The sequence below is a fragment of the Toxorhynchites rutilus genome, chromosome 2 (genome assembly GCF_029784135.1).
Source record: "Toxorhynchites rutilus septentrionalis strain SRP chromosome 2, ASM2978413v1, whole genome shotgun sequence".
NCBI lineage: Eukaryota > Metazoa > Arthropoda > Insecta > Diptera > Culicidae > Toxorhynchites > Toxorhynchites rutilus.
In genome coordinates this window covers 206,199,289-206,216,248 of record NC_073745.1, presented here as the reverse complement: position 1 = coordinate 206,216,248, position 16,960 = coordinate 206,199,289, and the positions used below count along the sequence as shown (strand labels likewise).

Here is a 16,960-nt window from a genome sequence, read left to right as displayed (position 1 = left end):
ATGAACGTGGCTTTTGGCAAAAAATCATAATGTCTGATGAGGCGCATTTCAACTTGAATGGAGGAGTGAATAAACAAAATTGTCGGTTTCATGCTACTGAAAACCCTCAATTCATCGAAACGCAACCTCTTTACGACCAAAAAGTTACTGTGTGGTGTGGCATTTATGCCGATAAAGTCATCGGCCCGTACTTCTTTGAAAACGTAAATGGAGCAACGGTAACCGTGAATGGGGAGCTTTATCGGACAATGATAACCGATTTTTAATTGCCATTTGTTCGTGAAAATGAATTGGACAATTACTGGTTCCAACAGGACGGCGCTACATGCCATACAGCGGCTGCCACGACCAAATTATTGCGCGAAATGTTCCCCGGAAGATTAATATCGAAAAACGGCGATTATGACTGGCCACCGAGATCACCTGATTTGACGCCTCCTGATTTTTTTTATGGGGATATTTAAAATCCAAGGTATACACTGGTAAACCAAGGACCCTGGCTGCGCTGAAAGACAATATCCGACAAGAAATTGCTGCCATATCGGCCGAAACATTGGGCAAAATGATGGAAAATGCCGAAAAAAGGGCACATTTTGCGGTCAAGGCCAGAGGCGGTCATTTACGAGATATCATAATCAAAAAGTAGTTAGAACAAATCTCCTTGGACCAAAATAAATGAATTTAGAAATTTTTTTTTAAATTCCACTTCTTTACTTTGCTATTGCAAAAACAAATCATTCCACTTTAAATGGCCCACCCTGTAATATAATTGCTGGATAAATTTCCTGTCTAATGGTATACAACAATTAGACAGGAAATTTATCCTGCAATTTTTTACTCGAAACACAAACAGGATATTTAGTATAAAGATGGAACAATTTGACGATTAAAATGGATATATTTTTTCGATTGCGCTAACCACTCGGTATCCTTCCCTAACGCAACGAGCAATCTTATTGCCCACATTTCGGCGTTAACTGATAATGTGAAACCATACGTATCAGGAGTTATTTTCCATTTTTCTGACAAACAGGCATTTACCAATAACCAATGGAGAGATGATCTTAGAAGGTGGTTCTACTCTATTATCCCCAAAGTTCAATCAATTCGGGCCCAATTCACGTCTTTATCGTGTAGTTCTTGCTGCCGCACTTTATGTAATTGTGGTCCGGGATGTCATAATATCGAACATGTGGTTTGGTTATGTAAAAATTCAATTAATTAATTTAACTGACTGCTGATTTAGAAGTTCGAAATCGTATACTCACGCAGATCAGATTATGATAGCTTGAGTAGTCGCGATCTCAATATTATGTTCCCCATATATATCTTCCTCAGAAGCCCGCTTCACTCCCTCGAATGCACTTACCCATTCTCCTTTCCCTTTGCTATACATAAGCAGAACTTAACACCCAATGAGATCAGTTCACTACAGGAGCCAAACGAACTTTCCAAGAGAGCACTCAGGACCATAGGATGCTCAATATACATCACCAGGTTATAAAGTTATTACAACATCATACAAAGAATGTTCCAGACAATGTAGCAACCAAGGATAAAACACTGTTTATACCTATGATATATTTATGTAGTCAAAGATTTATTTGACTTAGGCTTATATTTATGTAGATCTTAACTATTTAGACTTGTGTTCAAAAATGAAAAATGATGACTAATTGTCTTCTTCTGCATAATTGAATAAACAGCAGAAAAGTGTAGTAGTGGCTTAATGGTAGTTTTTGTACATTTTTGAACAGAATGTGGTTCTGGATTCTACCACTTTATCTCATCTAACCCGTTTAAAGGATACAAGTTCATACAGGGAACGGTTTTTTCAGGGCTTCCATTTGATGTAACAAAAGAGAAAAAATTACAGATTTTGAACAACGAAAAAACTGCAACGAATTCAAATGCAAATGAAGCCTGTCCACGTTAAATTTCGGACACTTTTCTTTCAGTGTAGTTTATGAAATATTTCACCAATCAGTGAAATATTTCGCTTCCATGACAGCTGAAGTCCTCCTCTTTATTTCGATGTCCAACATGTTTACATTCTTCTGCAGTTTGGTAAAATGGCGTCGAATCAAGTGGAAGTACGCAAACGCTCGCCAAAAAGCTAAAACTGCCGAAGAGTACCGTGTTTAGTGTGTGCAAATCATTTGACCAGTGCTTAGCTGTGGATCGGAAGGTTGGAAGCGGAACAAATCGAGAAGTATACTCCCGACAGATGGACCAAAAGGTGGTTGCCATTATATACACATATAAACTATACTATAAAGAAGGCAGCTCGAAAATATGGAGTGCTTTGTAGAATTAATCGATTCTTGACCTTTGAAAGTAAAATCACCATCTACAAAGCATTGATCGCTCCACATTTCGATTATTGTGCATCCGTGCTATTTCTCGCAAATAAGAGGCAAATGAAAAGAATGCAAATTGTTCAAAACAAGGCCATGTGCTTTATATTGAGATGCGATCGACTAACTCCACAAAGATTTATGCTTGAATGCCTACAATGGATGTCACTGGGACAGCGTATCAAATACTGCACTCTTACGTTCATATATAAGATGATTAGCGGTATGACACCGAACTATTTACAAAACACGATAACGTATAGAAGAGATATGCACCGATATAACACAAGACAAGCAAGTGACCTCAGAACCATGAACTTTCGTATGCCATGTACCCAAAACTCACTTTTTTATAAAGGATATCGCCTGTATAACACATTACCAAATGAAGCAAAGACAGCAACAAGCCATCGAATATTCCGTAGTATTTGTAAAGAGTTTTTGAAGCATGATTTAGATTTTTGTCCCTGCATATAATTAATGTTAGTATGTAAGGTGACGAAGTTTTAACGGATATTTGTATTTTCTTATCTTTAGACTATAATGATGATGGTTTTTTTCCTTTACCTGTAGACATCAACTTAAACAATACTTGTGAAATCTTCAATAGCTTGAGCCCGCGCGCGTTAGCAAACAAACAACTTGAGATAGAACATATGAAAAACGATTATTTTTTTAATGAAAGTATTCAAATGGGTTTAATGTGGGTATCCAGTATATGTAAAATGATGGGCGTGAATATTGGCTAGAATTAGGCTTGGGTTTGCTCAGCTACTAGAACTCGGAAACGATCTCAATTGTAGGCCGTGCCTGGGATCTGATAAAGCGGGATTTCCCTTGTAAGTTCATGGCTAATATTGACATAGGCATTGGGTTCAATTCCCGATCGGTCTAGGGTCTTCCCGGGTTGGAAATTCTCTCGACATGCCATGGAATAAATACGTAAGTTGATAACATAAATTGTTCTTCAATTAGGAATCTATGTTTGAAATATAACTAGTCCGTTTGTTTTGTTTTTTACTTCAATGTGCTTACTGGTTATTTTGATAATTGTTTCATAAAGATCAACAAGAGAACTCGTATAGCGTATCATCATTATTTCATTATTTCATAAAACGAATAAATTATTGTCTTTTGTGTGTATGTGTGTCCGTGTGTTTTTCATGTCAAGACTATGGTGATGATGGTATTTTTTTTTTGCTTTTATATTTATCTTAGTTATTCAGTTAATTTTAAAAAAATAATTGTGAAGTCTGCAATAGTTTGAGCCCGCGCGCGTTGGCAAACATAGAGAAACGTGAGATTGAACAAAAGCAAAAGAATTTTTGATCGAATAAAACAAAGTCATTCCAAGGGGTTTAATGTGGAAACCTGAGGTAAGCTAGGGATAGCTCAATCGGAATACTTGTAAATTCATCTTCTCAACAGATAATTATATCAAGACTTTTCTGTGTTGTGGCGGATCTCATTGCATATTCAGGTTGACACGTTTATACCCCAAGTTGAATGTAGGGCCTGAAGTATCGGCTGGAATTAGGCTTAGGTTTGCTCTGCTGTCTGGCCTCGAAAACGATTAACAGACCGTTGTCGGGTATCCAGTGAAGCGGGAATTCCTTTGTAAATTCAAGGCTAATGCTAACATAAGTATTGGGTTCAATTCCTAATCGGTCAAGGATTTTTTCGGGTTGGAAATTTTCTTGACATGCCTTTGGATATGTGAAGTAATGGGCCTGAAGTATCGGCTAGAATTAGGCTTGGGTTTGCTCAGCTACTAGAACTCGGAAACGATCGCAATTGCAGGCCGTGGCCGGGGATCTGATAAAGCGGGATTTCCCTTGTAAATTCATGGCTAATACTGACATAGGCATTGGGTTCAATTCCCGATCGGTCTAGAGTCTTCCCGGGTCGGAAATTCTCTCGACATGCCATGGAATGAATACTTTAGATAAAGGCTTGAATTGTTCTTTCGATTAGTAATCTATGTCTGCGGGATAACCAGTCCGTTTTCTTTTCAATTTGATGTGCTCACTGGTTAGTATGATGTAATAAAGAAATACAGTAACTCAATTATTATCAATAAGATAACTCGTCCTGCTCAAACCTTTGTAAGGGAATGAGGTGGGACGAAAAGTGAAGCAGAGGCATGGACTGAAGGCGTACAAAGTGAAAAAGGTGCCCAATCGTGATGATAAGCAAAATTTCACTGCAAAAAGCCGTGCTAAGGTGCTCTACACCCAGTTTTTGCAAAAATGTTCATGCACCATAATGGACGACGAAACTTATGTTCTCGAAGACTTCAAACAGCTTCCGGGTCTCGCTTTTGACGTAGGACTACGTCTAACCGGAAAATATAGGGGGTGAAATGGAAATTTAGGCACTGAACAAGTAGGAAAAAATGCAAGATTTGGAACGCTTATAACTCGATCATTTCTCAATAGATCGCAAAGGTTTTTGCATCAATTGATAGGAAATATATCTACGCATCTATCATAACGAATAACATTTCATTTTTCTTGAGATAAATAATTGAATAATTGTCAAATATCAAGCATTGTCAAAATGCACTATGTGCCCATTTTTTATTGGTCCATTTTGTGCTCCTCATATCGTACCGACCAAAACGGGCAACCAGAGCAGCAGCGAAATAGAATGAAGCACGATTGGAAAGGAAAAAGAAAAAATGAACGAAACATTGGTCGCAGTCTCACACATGCGTAATTCTCGAGCCAGCCAGTCAGCTTAAAAATCCCCGCTCCGCTGCCGTAACGATCATTCTTTGTGTGGACACCGACTGGACAACATCGTTGCTGGAAGAGCTGGACGGCGAGGGATCGAGTGCCTTTCTCAAGGCAAGAGGGCGGAGGTGGTAGCGCTGGAGTAGAGTAGAGTAGAGTTTTCAAAGGGCCTTTCTCAAGGCTAGAGACGAATGAACTGCAAAAGTTTAAAGTCTCTATAATACAATACCTTCCTTCCTTCCGAAACGATCATTCTCATTCAAACCGTACACCACATCGGTTCGCATCACAACACATCAACAAACCAACCCAAGCAGCCATGTCTGGACATGGTAAAGGAGGAAAAGTGAAGGGAAAGGCAAAATCCCGCTCGAACCGTGTTGATCTGCAGTTCCCCGCAAGGGTAGCTAGGCCGAGCACGTTAGTACCAGTGCACCAGTCCACCTAGCCGGCGTTATATAGTTTCGGCCGCCGAAGTGATCGAGTTAGCTGGCAAAGCTGCTCGCGACGATAAGAAAACCCGCATTCGGAACAGAACACATTCGGTTCGGTGGACATCAAGACAACAGGCAGTTGCAGCGAGTGGCGAGTGGCAAACGCAATCGCAAAACGGCATCAGGTAGCAGAAGAAAAAAGTTTGTTCTTTATACAAACTGCTTTGGTGGCAAATCCAGAACAAGGCGGCATCGAGGGCGTTCGAAATGGTTTTATTCAAAACCACGAGTACTAAGTTTTCTAAATTGGAACCATGTGAATTCAACGAGCGAACAAATCGTAATGAATGTATTTTTTTGCCATCGCTCCCTTTTAACGCTCATTCGTTCGTCTCGTTGGACTCGCCCCTCTGGCTGAGTCTGCCGATTTGTCTCTATCCTGTGAGTGTGTACCGCTAGAGTATAAAACACGCGGACCCCAAAAAATATCTTATTTTCTTTCAAACCGTAAACCCGTGTGGTTGTACGGCATCGGCATCGTGGACGTAACAAAGGAGGACAAGTTAAGGGAAAGGCAAAGTCTCACTCGAACCGTGCAGGTCTCCAGTTCCCTGTTGGTCGCATTCACTGATTGCTCCGCAAGGGTAACTAGGCCGAACGGATTGGTGCCGGAGCACCAGTATACCTAACAGCGATTATAGAGTTTCGGCCGTCGGAGTGCTCGAGTTGGCTTGCAAAGCTGCTCACGACAATCAGAAAACCCGCATCAAGAACAGAGCAGCTTCGGTTCGACGCTCATCAAGGCAACAATTAGTTTCAGTGAGTGGCAAAGTGTTTCTCCGGCACGTCGCATTAAATGTAATTTACTGAACAACATGTCACAAGCTGGATGGGAAGAAATTTTCCTGTGAAAGCTGTGGCGAGTGGCAAACGCAATAGCTAAACAGGAAGGTTTAACCGAACAAGATGGGAATATCGAGTGATAACAAAAACACAACACCAAAAGTTCTTTTCAGAACCATCAACATATTCATAAAGAGTAAACAGTAAACTAATCCATTTTTCAGGTAGATAGGTAGGTATTCACGTAGGAGAAGAAAATAAAACAATATATTTAAAATATATATTTAACAAAAGCTGTCCCCTTTGTATAGTCCTACGTCACTCCGGTTATGTCTCCGACATTACCCACCCGTCTTTTTTTATACTGCAATGCGAAGGAATGCTGTAGCCGAGTGTTTCCGGACCAAGAATCAGTCTGAATTCCCTAAAAAGAACTTGGTTTGGCAGGCCATATGCAGTTGGCCGGAAATCCAAATCTTTCGTCTCTACCGGCACTATAAACAAAGATGTCTACGAGAAGGAATGTCTACAGAAGCGATCAGATTTGGTCTCTTGTCACTAGGCGAAATCCATCCTGGAATGGTATAATGCACATGAGGTCAAATGTCCAGAACTTCGCTCAGTGGAAAAGTACTGGGCTCTGATTAAGCGAAAACTATTCGAAACTAAGGAGATAGCGAATGGCATTAATGGTTTCAAGAGGAGATGGAAAAGCACCACCACCAGCATATCTGAGGATACTGTATGGAACCTAAATGGCAGATGTTCCCAAGAAAGCTCGTGAATTTTACAGACAACGTAATTTACGTCGAAGCAAGCTTTCCTTGTTTTAGATATAAGTCTATTTTACTGAAATAAACTATCGGTTTTCTTGTATTACGTGAATTTTTGTTTTACTGGCATCATCTTGGTGTCCGAAATTTAACGTGGACAGGCTTTACTACACACAATCACAGTCCTATGTCAAGATCTCGTCCGTGCCCCTAGGCTCAAACCCATCAACTTTTTTATGCATTGTGATCACACGGTTTTGGTAAGTATTTACATAGATTTGTTCCCAACACTCGCATATGTATGGTTTAAGATCGATTAAAGGGTGACCCACATGAAATTGCCTCACGCCGATCCTTTTTAAACTTTCAGACAATAAAATACAACAATAAAATACAACAATAAATATATTAATATATAGCAAACTTTTGGCACATTTATTTCATTCGACTTCAATACCATAACCGTATACTCGCACCTTACGCTTAACTCCACTCAAAAGGTTCTGTACAACATCTGACTGCAGCTTCTCCTGTACGAAAACCCACTTTTTCTTTATGTCGTCCTCCGTTTGCCACGTGAGCAGATCGCTTGACAGACCATGTTATCCTGCGCCTGAGATTTTTTAAGACCGCTGGTTTCCAAAGAGAAGGATCGTGCTAGTTTGTACCCCACCGTTACCGAACACTTCAAATAGATCCGTTCGGAAAATCTTGCGTACAGAAGGAATAACGGATCGAAATCGTTATGATTGATCCATGAAAACCTCTCATAGTATGCAGGCAGAGTGAACCATTGCGATACGACTCTATATCATGTGCAGACAGAATGTACCATGTATCAATCATTGGTATATTGATTTTAAACAATTAAAATATTTAAAAAAACAACGGTCCACTCTGGGGGTTTTCGTAGCCACATTGGTTGCGCGTTCGCTTAGTAAGCGATCGATCGTGAGTTCAAAACTCAGGGCCCTCATTGACCATCTTTGTGTTGTTACATAATAACTACGTCCACGCAACAATCATCAGCGATGGAGATCGATTCAGTGTCGGAAAGCTGGTCTCTCTCTATCCATATGCAAGCTCTGCTTGCAACAAGAAAAAAATCGGGTTGTTGTGCTATAAACAACACAATAATGATCATATCAACTTTATCCGCTGTCCGGTGGCCTAACTGGATAATGGAAAAACAGACGGAATGCTCTTACGCCGAAAAATGGCAACTGTATAATGTTCTATTTATAGATATGATAAACATGTGACATGTACACGATTAAAATTCGGCTATGTTACAGCTTTAGCCTTTTAGCCTAAAATAAACAAATGGGTTAAAAAACGGTCCACTCTGACTAAACGAATCAGTGAAAAATACTGGTCTTCAGTGTGAGTGATCGAATAATGTACTATTTCAGAGTGCGGTTTAGACTGTATCGATGACAATGAATTCGAATTTGGTCAATCTATTGGGGAATGCTGACTAACGGGTGTTAAATAAAAAATGAGAATTTTTTCGATACCTTTCAGTAACTCAAATAAAGAGCGTAAATTTTCTTTCTCCAAGAAAATTGCTCTTTGGGCTCCCTAGAAACAGTAGGCGTGTTTGGTTTTGCTAGTTTGAATTTAGTCAAAGCAAAGATGGCGTCGAAACAGCACGTGCTCCGCGAACGCATTGTACGGTTCTACGAAACGCATTTCCAGCAAGGAAAAAAGTTCACGGTGACACTTTTTAAGGAAGAAATTGTACCTGTCAGTACGGTATATCGTATCCTGAGTTCCATGAACGTAGAGCGGAAGGTCGGAAGTGGTCGTCCGGTGACGATAATGACGAAGCAGAGGAAGACATCGTTAAAGAAGCTGTTTGACAACAAGGACGCAACCAGCCTGCGTGACGTCGGTCGGAAATATGGCTGCTTCCACGTATTGATCCATCGGACCCTCAAGATGGAAGGCATCGTCTGCAGGAAGAAGACGAGGTCGCCGGAGTACACGGAGGAGCATAAAAAATTGAAAAAATTCTTATTTTTTATTTAACACCCGTTAAGATGATTGTAAATGGGAATTCTCTGCTTGAACATGTAAGCCGTACATTCATATTCATGCCTGTAGTCAGTGTTTGCCGATTGACCGTTCCACTAAATAATTCGCATTTGTTTGTTCCAATTTGATCTTACAGAAACCATATCCCCCAGTGGCATTGTTTTGCTTTTACGTGCTACAAATCATGACACAAAAAAGAAAAAAGACTACTCTGCTTCCGTTCGTACTTTATGATACACGAGCAAGCAAACCAAAACCGTCATGAACGGTTTCGGTGCAGAAAATTTATATTCGTATTTGCTTCTAACTCATTACATGTAGAACCTCTCCATGCATCACGAAACAGTAGGATCATACGGACAATGCAAAACGAATGATTCATATTCAATTAATGCAGCAGATCCTGAGCCATAATTGTCAGAGAGTACAAACTATGAGAAAATTTTGCTAGCTAGATACTCAGGGAAGGGTAGTCAGATTATGTTTTTCATTTTTAACGCTGCCCTTGCAATATACGCAGTGCATTCAAAAAGTGCAAAGTTTCTAGCCAAACGAAAGGTGACTGTCAGCATCCATCCCACCTTTTCTCCGGACCTCGTCCCGGCAGACTTTTTCTTGTTTCCCAAGCTAAAGAACGCTATGAAAGGGGACCGTTTTGACGATGTTCCAGACATTCAACGAAATGTGACGCGTATTGTGAACTCTATACCGGCTGAGCAGTTTAAACGCGCCTTCCGACACCTCTACGAACGCTCAAGAATTTGTGTGGGAAGAGAAAGCCTCTATGTAGAAAACTAATATATAATCTTTTGAGTATCTTGTTTTTCCTTTGTTTTAAAAAATAGACCCGGAACATTTTGAATGCACTGTGTATATTCATATAGACCGCAAAGATTTACTAGCAACACCGTTCCAGTGAGGAACAAAAACTCTCTCGTTTTAGCTTTTTTCCTATTCGTCGCTCTCCGCAAATGGTGACCGAATGATAACGTAATTTTTCTTGTATCATTTATCGCTCTGCACTTGTCTGTGCAGCGGTTATTTGTTATGGCTAGAACGTGACGATATATGCCAGGGATGGCCAAACGGTAGTCCGCGGTCTACCGGTCGCCCACGTAGGTATTCCGAGGCGCCCGCCAGCTGGTCTAGGACAGTGTCACCTCCAACCACAATGGATTAAATATCCCTCCACCTTTTGTCGTGATCGTGATCATTTTATAAGGTGTTTATTAGAGTGCCAATGAAAATGGCCATCTCGAATTTCCTAAAGTTACCCCATTAAAAATGTTCACCACCTCGAAAAAACACTCAATGCAAAATATCAGCCCAATCGCACTTAAGGGAAAGAGGCGCAAAGTGGTCAATGTTTGATATTTTTAAAAATCGAAAAATCACCCAAATCAATCAAAATCGAACAAAAAATTCGATGTCAAATGTCTTGAAATTGCATGAAACGTCGAGATCAAAATAATCTCGAAAAAAAAATTGTCAAAAATCGACACTCTGGGACTTATTTTTCGAAGTACGAAACAAAAAGTATGGTTTTGGGTGCCAATAAAAATAGTTATCTCGATTTTTCAATAGGAACTTGCTACGAAATGTTGATTTGCACGATAATATACCTTATGCAAAATATTAGCTCATTCGGACTTATTTACTCGTGCCACAAACGTTAAAATTTGAGATTTTTTGAAAAACGAAAGATCACCGAAAATATAGGCTTTAAAAAAAGATGCCAAATGTCTTAGAAATTACTCGTTGAGATTTACTGACATTCTTTGGGTTATAGACTTGGCCCTTTTCCAAAAAAGACTAATTGACTTTAATTTGATATATCGATCATATGAATCGGTTCAGTAGTTTAAAAGTTATGATGTTTTTAGAAAAATGCTTTTTTGCTGTTAATAATAAAAAAGAAGGTTCTGTTGTATCTAAAAATCAAAATAATTTCGCGAAAGAGTATCATTTTGAGTTATGAGACACTGTTTAATGGCCATCAAAGCTTATATGTTCAGAATATGAGACAAAACGGTATATTTCTTTCGAATCATATCTGCAGTGTTTGCCAAATGATCTATTCACTGAAAAAATCGCTTTCGTTCGTTCAAATATGATCATACACAAATCATTTCCCCCAGCGGCATTTTTTGTTGTTACGTGCTGCAAATCACGACACAAAAGAGAACGAGACAACTCTGCATCGGTTCGCACTTCATGATACACCGAAACACAAGCAGAACCATCATATACGCTTCGGGTGCAGAAAGTTTATTTTCTTCTTTGCCTCTAACATATGCATATCGACCTCTCCATGCATCATGAAACAGCAGGATCGTACGGACTACGCAAAGCGAATGATTCATATTCAGCTAATGTAGCAGATCCTGATTTTTAAGTCTCAGAGAGTGCAAACTATATGATTATTGAGCTCGATTGAGGCTAAGGGAAGCGTAGACAGATCATATTTTCCATTTTTAACGCCGCTAACCCTTGAAATATGTATATTCATATAGACCGCATAGGTTTACTAGCAACACCGCTCTCTTTTCCCATTCGTTGCTCTCCGCAAATGGTGACCGAATGATGACGTATCTTTTCTTGTATCATTTATTGCTTTGCACTTGTCTGTGCAGTGGGTTTCGCTATAGTAGAGCGGGACGATATATGCGGATTAAACTTGTATGCAGGCTTCGAAAATGGTTTGCGATGTTTGATACACCTCGAATATGCAAACAACAGTGTTCGTTCCTCTCTTGGTTTATTCATGTAATGTTACACAAGTGATTACTGTCATTCATACAAGTATCTGAATGATCCTCTCATACTTGGTTATATGTTCGTGAGAGATTACTTGCATGACACATTGTGTATCATTCGATTTTGATCGAAACCCAAACACTGCATATCTGATTTCTCTCTTTCCGTAGTAACGTGGTTTACGGTAGTAGATACACTTACTATAAACTTATTCATAAGTTACAGATGATTTGTTTCATCCAGACTCCAACCAGGTAATGGCAATCTATTCCCATGACTTATTCTTAGTACCTCAAGAAAACCTTTCTCCGCTATTTTTTCAAGCGATTACCTGTCCCTTTCTAGTATATCAATTCGTTGCACAGTATCCAGGGACTGCAGCTTTTTATACTGAAGGTGTATTTGTAGTGTGTGTGAGGTACCGTTCTGAATCATATTTCGGACACTTTGTTCTAATATATTGACATTCCTAATGTATGATGATATAACTATAAAATTAATATCACAATTTCTTCTTTAGGGTAATCCCATGGTTTCATTATCATTTCATTCGAGAATTACATTTGAATTATTACATAGTAGGAAAAAATCCATCCAAAATCCAAAAACCACTCATTATCGTTTTGTTTGACGTTTGCTTAGCGTGAGCACGGAGAATTTACCCCTTTATCAATATTTAAATTTCTCTCGTGTTTCATCAGTTCTCATCATCGGTATCAGGTTACTGTAATTGCTGAAATTTGATTTTTTTTGTAAATGGTGTCCGAAGTTTGATTCTTATTCGCTTGATTTGAAAAGCATTTTATTCGATGTTTTTTTTATGTTTTCAATCAAATAGGTACCAAAGTAGAAAGTTTAAAAGCATATTGAACTAATTTATTGAAAATATCAACCAGGTATTATGTGCATAAAGTTGAGATCTGTTTTCTGCATCATATGCCTTAAGCGTCCGAAATATGTTTCAGAACGGTATCTTAGTTATAGTTGCTACATATTTATTCCAGAGCTTTTCCTATATCAACACGTTAAGCCCCGATTTTTTCTCGATGCGCTTTCCATTCAGCGCGCATCAAGAGCTTTTGCATAATATCAGTGTCGGTCCCAGTTCCCAAAGATACTTATTGTATAAATAGAAAATAGTCAGCAATTCAACTAGAAAGTAGTCACATTTTGTGAAAAATCCGAAAACAAACCGTATGTATTTTTATTTCATTATTTTGTACCGGTCAGTGAGCAATTTCCTACCAAAAAGGGCCCAGGGGCCGACGTTGAGCTCAACGTGTTAATATATTAATGCTAGAGACTACATGAACAAACAGTAAAAATTCGCATAGAAATATTGAACGAAGACTAGAAACAAGATAATTATAAAAAATCATAATTTAAAAATGAAGAGAAACACATCTTTGAGTTTTGCATATGTTCTGTAAAAAATCCTCAGCTTCCAATAAAAAATATGAATAATACAGCGCTCACTATCTATAATTACAAAAACAAAATATTTTTTTTTGTGATAGATGTGATATTTTTCCAAAGAAGACTAGCGCATTGGATTAAATTTTATATGTCGATCATCTGAATCGGTTCAGTGGTTCAAAAGTTATGATTAAAAAAAAGTCATTTTTTAAAAAGGGGACCACCCTAAAATGGTCACCCTAACGAAGAAATAAAAAAATTACGTGTCCAATGTTTTGCGAAAAGGAACAAAAATACCTCTTTTCACGAAAATCTGAGAACCAGTATATCGGTTTGGCATGGGAGGCTGTATCTAAAGCTCACAAAAAAAATTAATAAATCTTGTTCATTTTTCATAATCTCACAAGTTATGTATAATTGCTCTTTCAAGTAAAAATAATTTCGACCAGTACGTCACCCATGTCCAAATTTGATACGAGCGAAAATTGTCAATAAATTTTAATACAATAATACTTCTGATGAGACCACATTTCGCGCTTTGCAAGGAAATCAGTAAACACTATTTATTACGCTCAAAAAGTAGGAATTTATATTCCTAAATAGTGTCTACTGTCCCTCTGAAGAGATTGATTGTTACTCCTTTTGTGAATGAAACACCACACTTCATACACTTTATCGGAATAACCGACAACCTTTTGTGAACTCGAACAGGTCACTTTCACTAAATTAGTCTGTTGCTGACGTCAAGCTGCTTTCTTTCACAATTGTGATAGTGTTAAAATAATCCTTCTCCATCAACGCGGGATCAAACGGTTCTCTTATGGTATGGTTTTACGCTTCATACCCCTATTTTCATTCACAGATTGTGTAGAGTTTCGAAATACATCTCTTGCTGTGGCAAGGGAGCGTCCGGTAAAATTGGCTATATCCCTCAGGCTTCATCCTTCTGTGAGTAACTTTTCGATTAGTTCTTGTCCCGTGCTTGTAGCTATGCTGTACTTCACGCTATATATAGTGGAACCTATTGCTCATTCATTTAGGCCATTAACAAGTAAAACAGTCTCAGTGGATTGAACTTATGAAATATGGAATCTTCGCACAACTTTTCAACAGAGATCCTGTTACACAGGATTATTCATTACATGGTTCGGAATAGAATTCAGATTTTGATTAATTGTACAGAATTGTAGAAATTACATCACCAAATATCGAAACAGTTGGGATGTACAATATCAAAATACATATATCTGTTGATCTGTGAAACACTGCGTGTGATTCAAGTTCATGTGAATACAATAAAACAAGGACACCACCAATGTACTATATCTTCAACTTACCCGAAATTTGCGTACCGGAGGCCTGCTCCTGGTTGATTTGCCTCATGCTTCGCTTCCGAAACATTCCGAAAACTGCTTTTCTGTCAAATAAATTATAAAATCATTAGTAAAAACCATCATGGCAAAGTGAAATAACTTAGAATACCTGAAATTTTGGCCGCTTACACAGTACAGGATAAAATTGATCCCGAAGTTAGTCATGAAGAACAGCTGACAACAGTGCTGAACCAAGACCATGACGTTGGCATGTTCGGTCTGGAACAGAAAACAATATTTTACTGATTGGTGAACACATCCACACTCTATGAGCCTTTTGAATTTCGCAAATGTTTTATTATCATCTGAAAATATATATTGTACTAGCTGGCCACGCAAACTTCGTCCCGCCTAAAATTAATTTTTTGATCAATACCTTCAAACATTCACGTTTTCTTACTAAACGCACGTTCATGGGTCCAATCGCAGAACTGTTCATTGATTGATCTTCTAATCTACCCTTCAAAATTAGCTTTTACTATAAAATTCCTAGTTCTTCTACCAAAACTCGTCTTTATAATATCAGTTTATTTTCAGATACAATTCTCGTTCAACCACTTGCAAATAGCATGTTTCTGCGTTACATGGAATAAATTGATACAGAAAATATGGATAGAATAAAGACAGCCCTAAATAGGACAATTCCTTTCTCGAGTTTTGCTCTTATCAACACGTTCGGCGATCCATTTTTATTTATAAAATAGAAGAAGCTATAGGAGTGAGTTTTATCACATTAAAATCCATTCCCACTTTCGAACAAAGATCAATTTCGTTGTGGAACATATGAAAATTGAATTTTCGCAAATTTTCCCAATTTCTTCAGAGTTTTCCGAAAATTTTCAATTGTCCTGTTTGATTGGAATATGTTTGATTGAAATATTTGTATTATTTTTATAGGATCCCCCTCTATTCCAGAGGAGAGAGGAGTGTCATGCCATCATAGAAACATTTTTCGTACCCAAAAACCCTCACATCCCAAATTTGGTTCCGTTTGCGTGATTGATTCTGGAATAATGAAGTCCCCCCGTTAGGGAGGGGGGAGTGTCAAACCATCATAGAAACATTTATTGCGCCCTACAACCTCCATATACCGAAATTGGTTCGATTTGTTTGATTAGTTCTTGAGTTTTGCAGAAACTTATGCTTCATCTGTATGGTAGCCCCCCTTTCCCTTAGAGAGAGGGGAGCAGTGTTGATTCACCATAGAAACCTCCACATCCCAAATTTGGCTCGATTTGCTTGATTAGTTCTCGAAATGAAATTTGTGTTTCATTTGTATGGCAGCATCCCCTTAGAGAGGGGGGAGCGGTGTCGAACCACCATGGAAACGTTAATCGATCCCTAAAACCTCTATATACCAAGCTGATACCATTTTATTGATTAGTTCTTGAGTTATGCCAAAATTTATGTTTCAAATTAAAGCTGGTCTTTTTTGAAAAAATACTACACCTGCAGAAAATTCTAATTCTATTCTCGTTATTATTGATTGCATTCGTTTTTCATTGTTTTCATAGTCTCGGGACCAAGGGCGCTATATATTTTTTACTTTTTTTCTGAAAAGCTGAAAGCACATACCATATGTCGAAACCAGAGAGGCGTTTTTTTCGTTTTTGAGTTATGATTTTTCAAAATTGACCGATGGTCCAAAAAATCATTTTACACTTTCTTTCCGAAAACGACTTTTTTCAAAAATTTGTTACTTTTGAACTACTGGACCGAATCTGATGGCGCCAGTGGTTATGTGGTTAGCGTAACAGCCTCACAATCCGATCGGCCTGGGTTCAATCCCAGCTGGCGTCGTTGGGATTTTCTGAGGCGAAAAATCTCTGGTTACGTCTTCCTTCGGAGGGGAAGTAAAAGAAGTTGGCCCGGCTCATGAGTTGTTGAGTCTGATAGGTAGGAACAGGTGGAGTCGCATCCCTGATGTCGGTGATTGGCACTGAAGTGGCGGAAATAGGCCGACGAAAAATGAGCGAAAATTAAAAAATATACTAGACCGATTCAGATGATCGATATATCAAATTAAATCCAATTAGCTAGCCTGTTTAAAAAAAAATGACACATTTGCCAGTTCATTGAATTCTAGTCGCATACATCCAGTCTAGTCGCATAGAAATATTGAACGAAGAATGAAAACATGTTAACTTTAAAAAATCATAACTTAAAAACGAAGAATAACACATCTCTGATTTATGGATATGTTATGTAGAAAAAGCTTTCAAGAAAAAATATATA

General features: G+C 38.4%; 1 protein-coding gene across 1 annotated transcript in view; it reads right to left on the bottom strand.

Annotated features, from left to right (window-relative positions):
- LOC129769269 (growth hormone secretagogue receptor type 1-like) overlaps positions 1–16,960 on the bottom strand; it is a 233,770-nt gene that overhangs the window by 37,412 nt on the left and 179,398 nt on the right. The window contains exons 5-6 of the mRNA XM_055771394.1: positions 14,835–14,944; positions 14,690–14,769 (exon numbers count right to left, since the gene is read on the bottom strand). Of these exons, the coding sequence (XP_055627369.1) occupies positions 14,690–14,769; positions 14,835–14,944 (190 nt within the window). The remainder of the gene's footprint in view (positions 1–14,689; positions 14,770–14,834; positions 14,945–16,960) is intronic.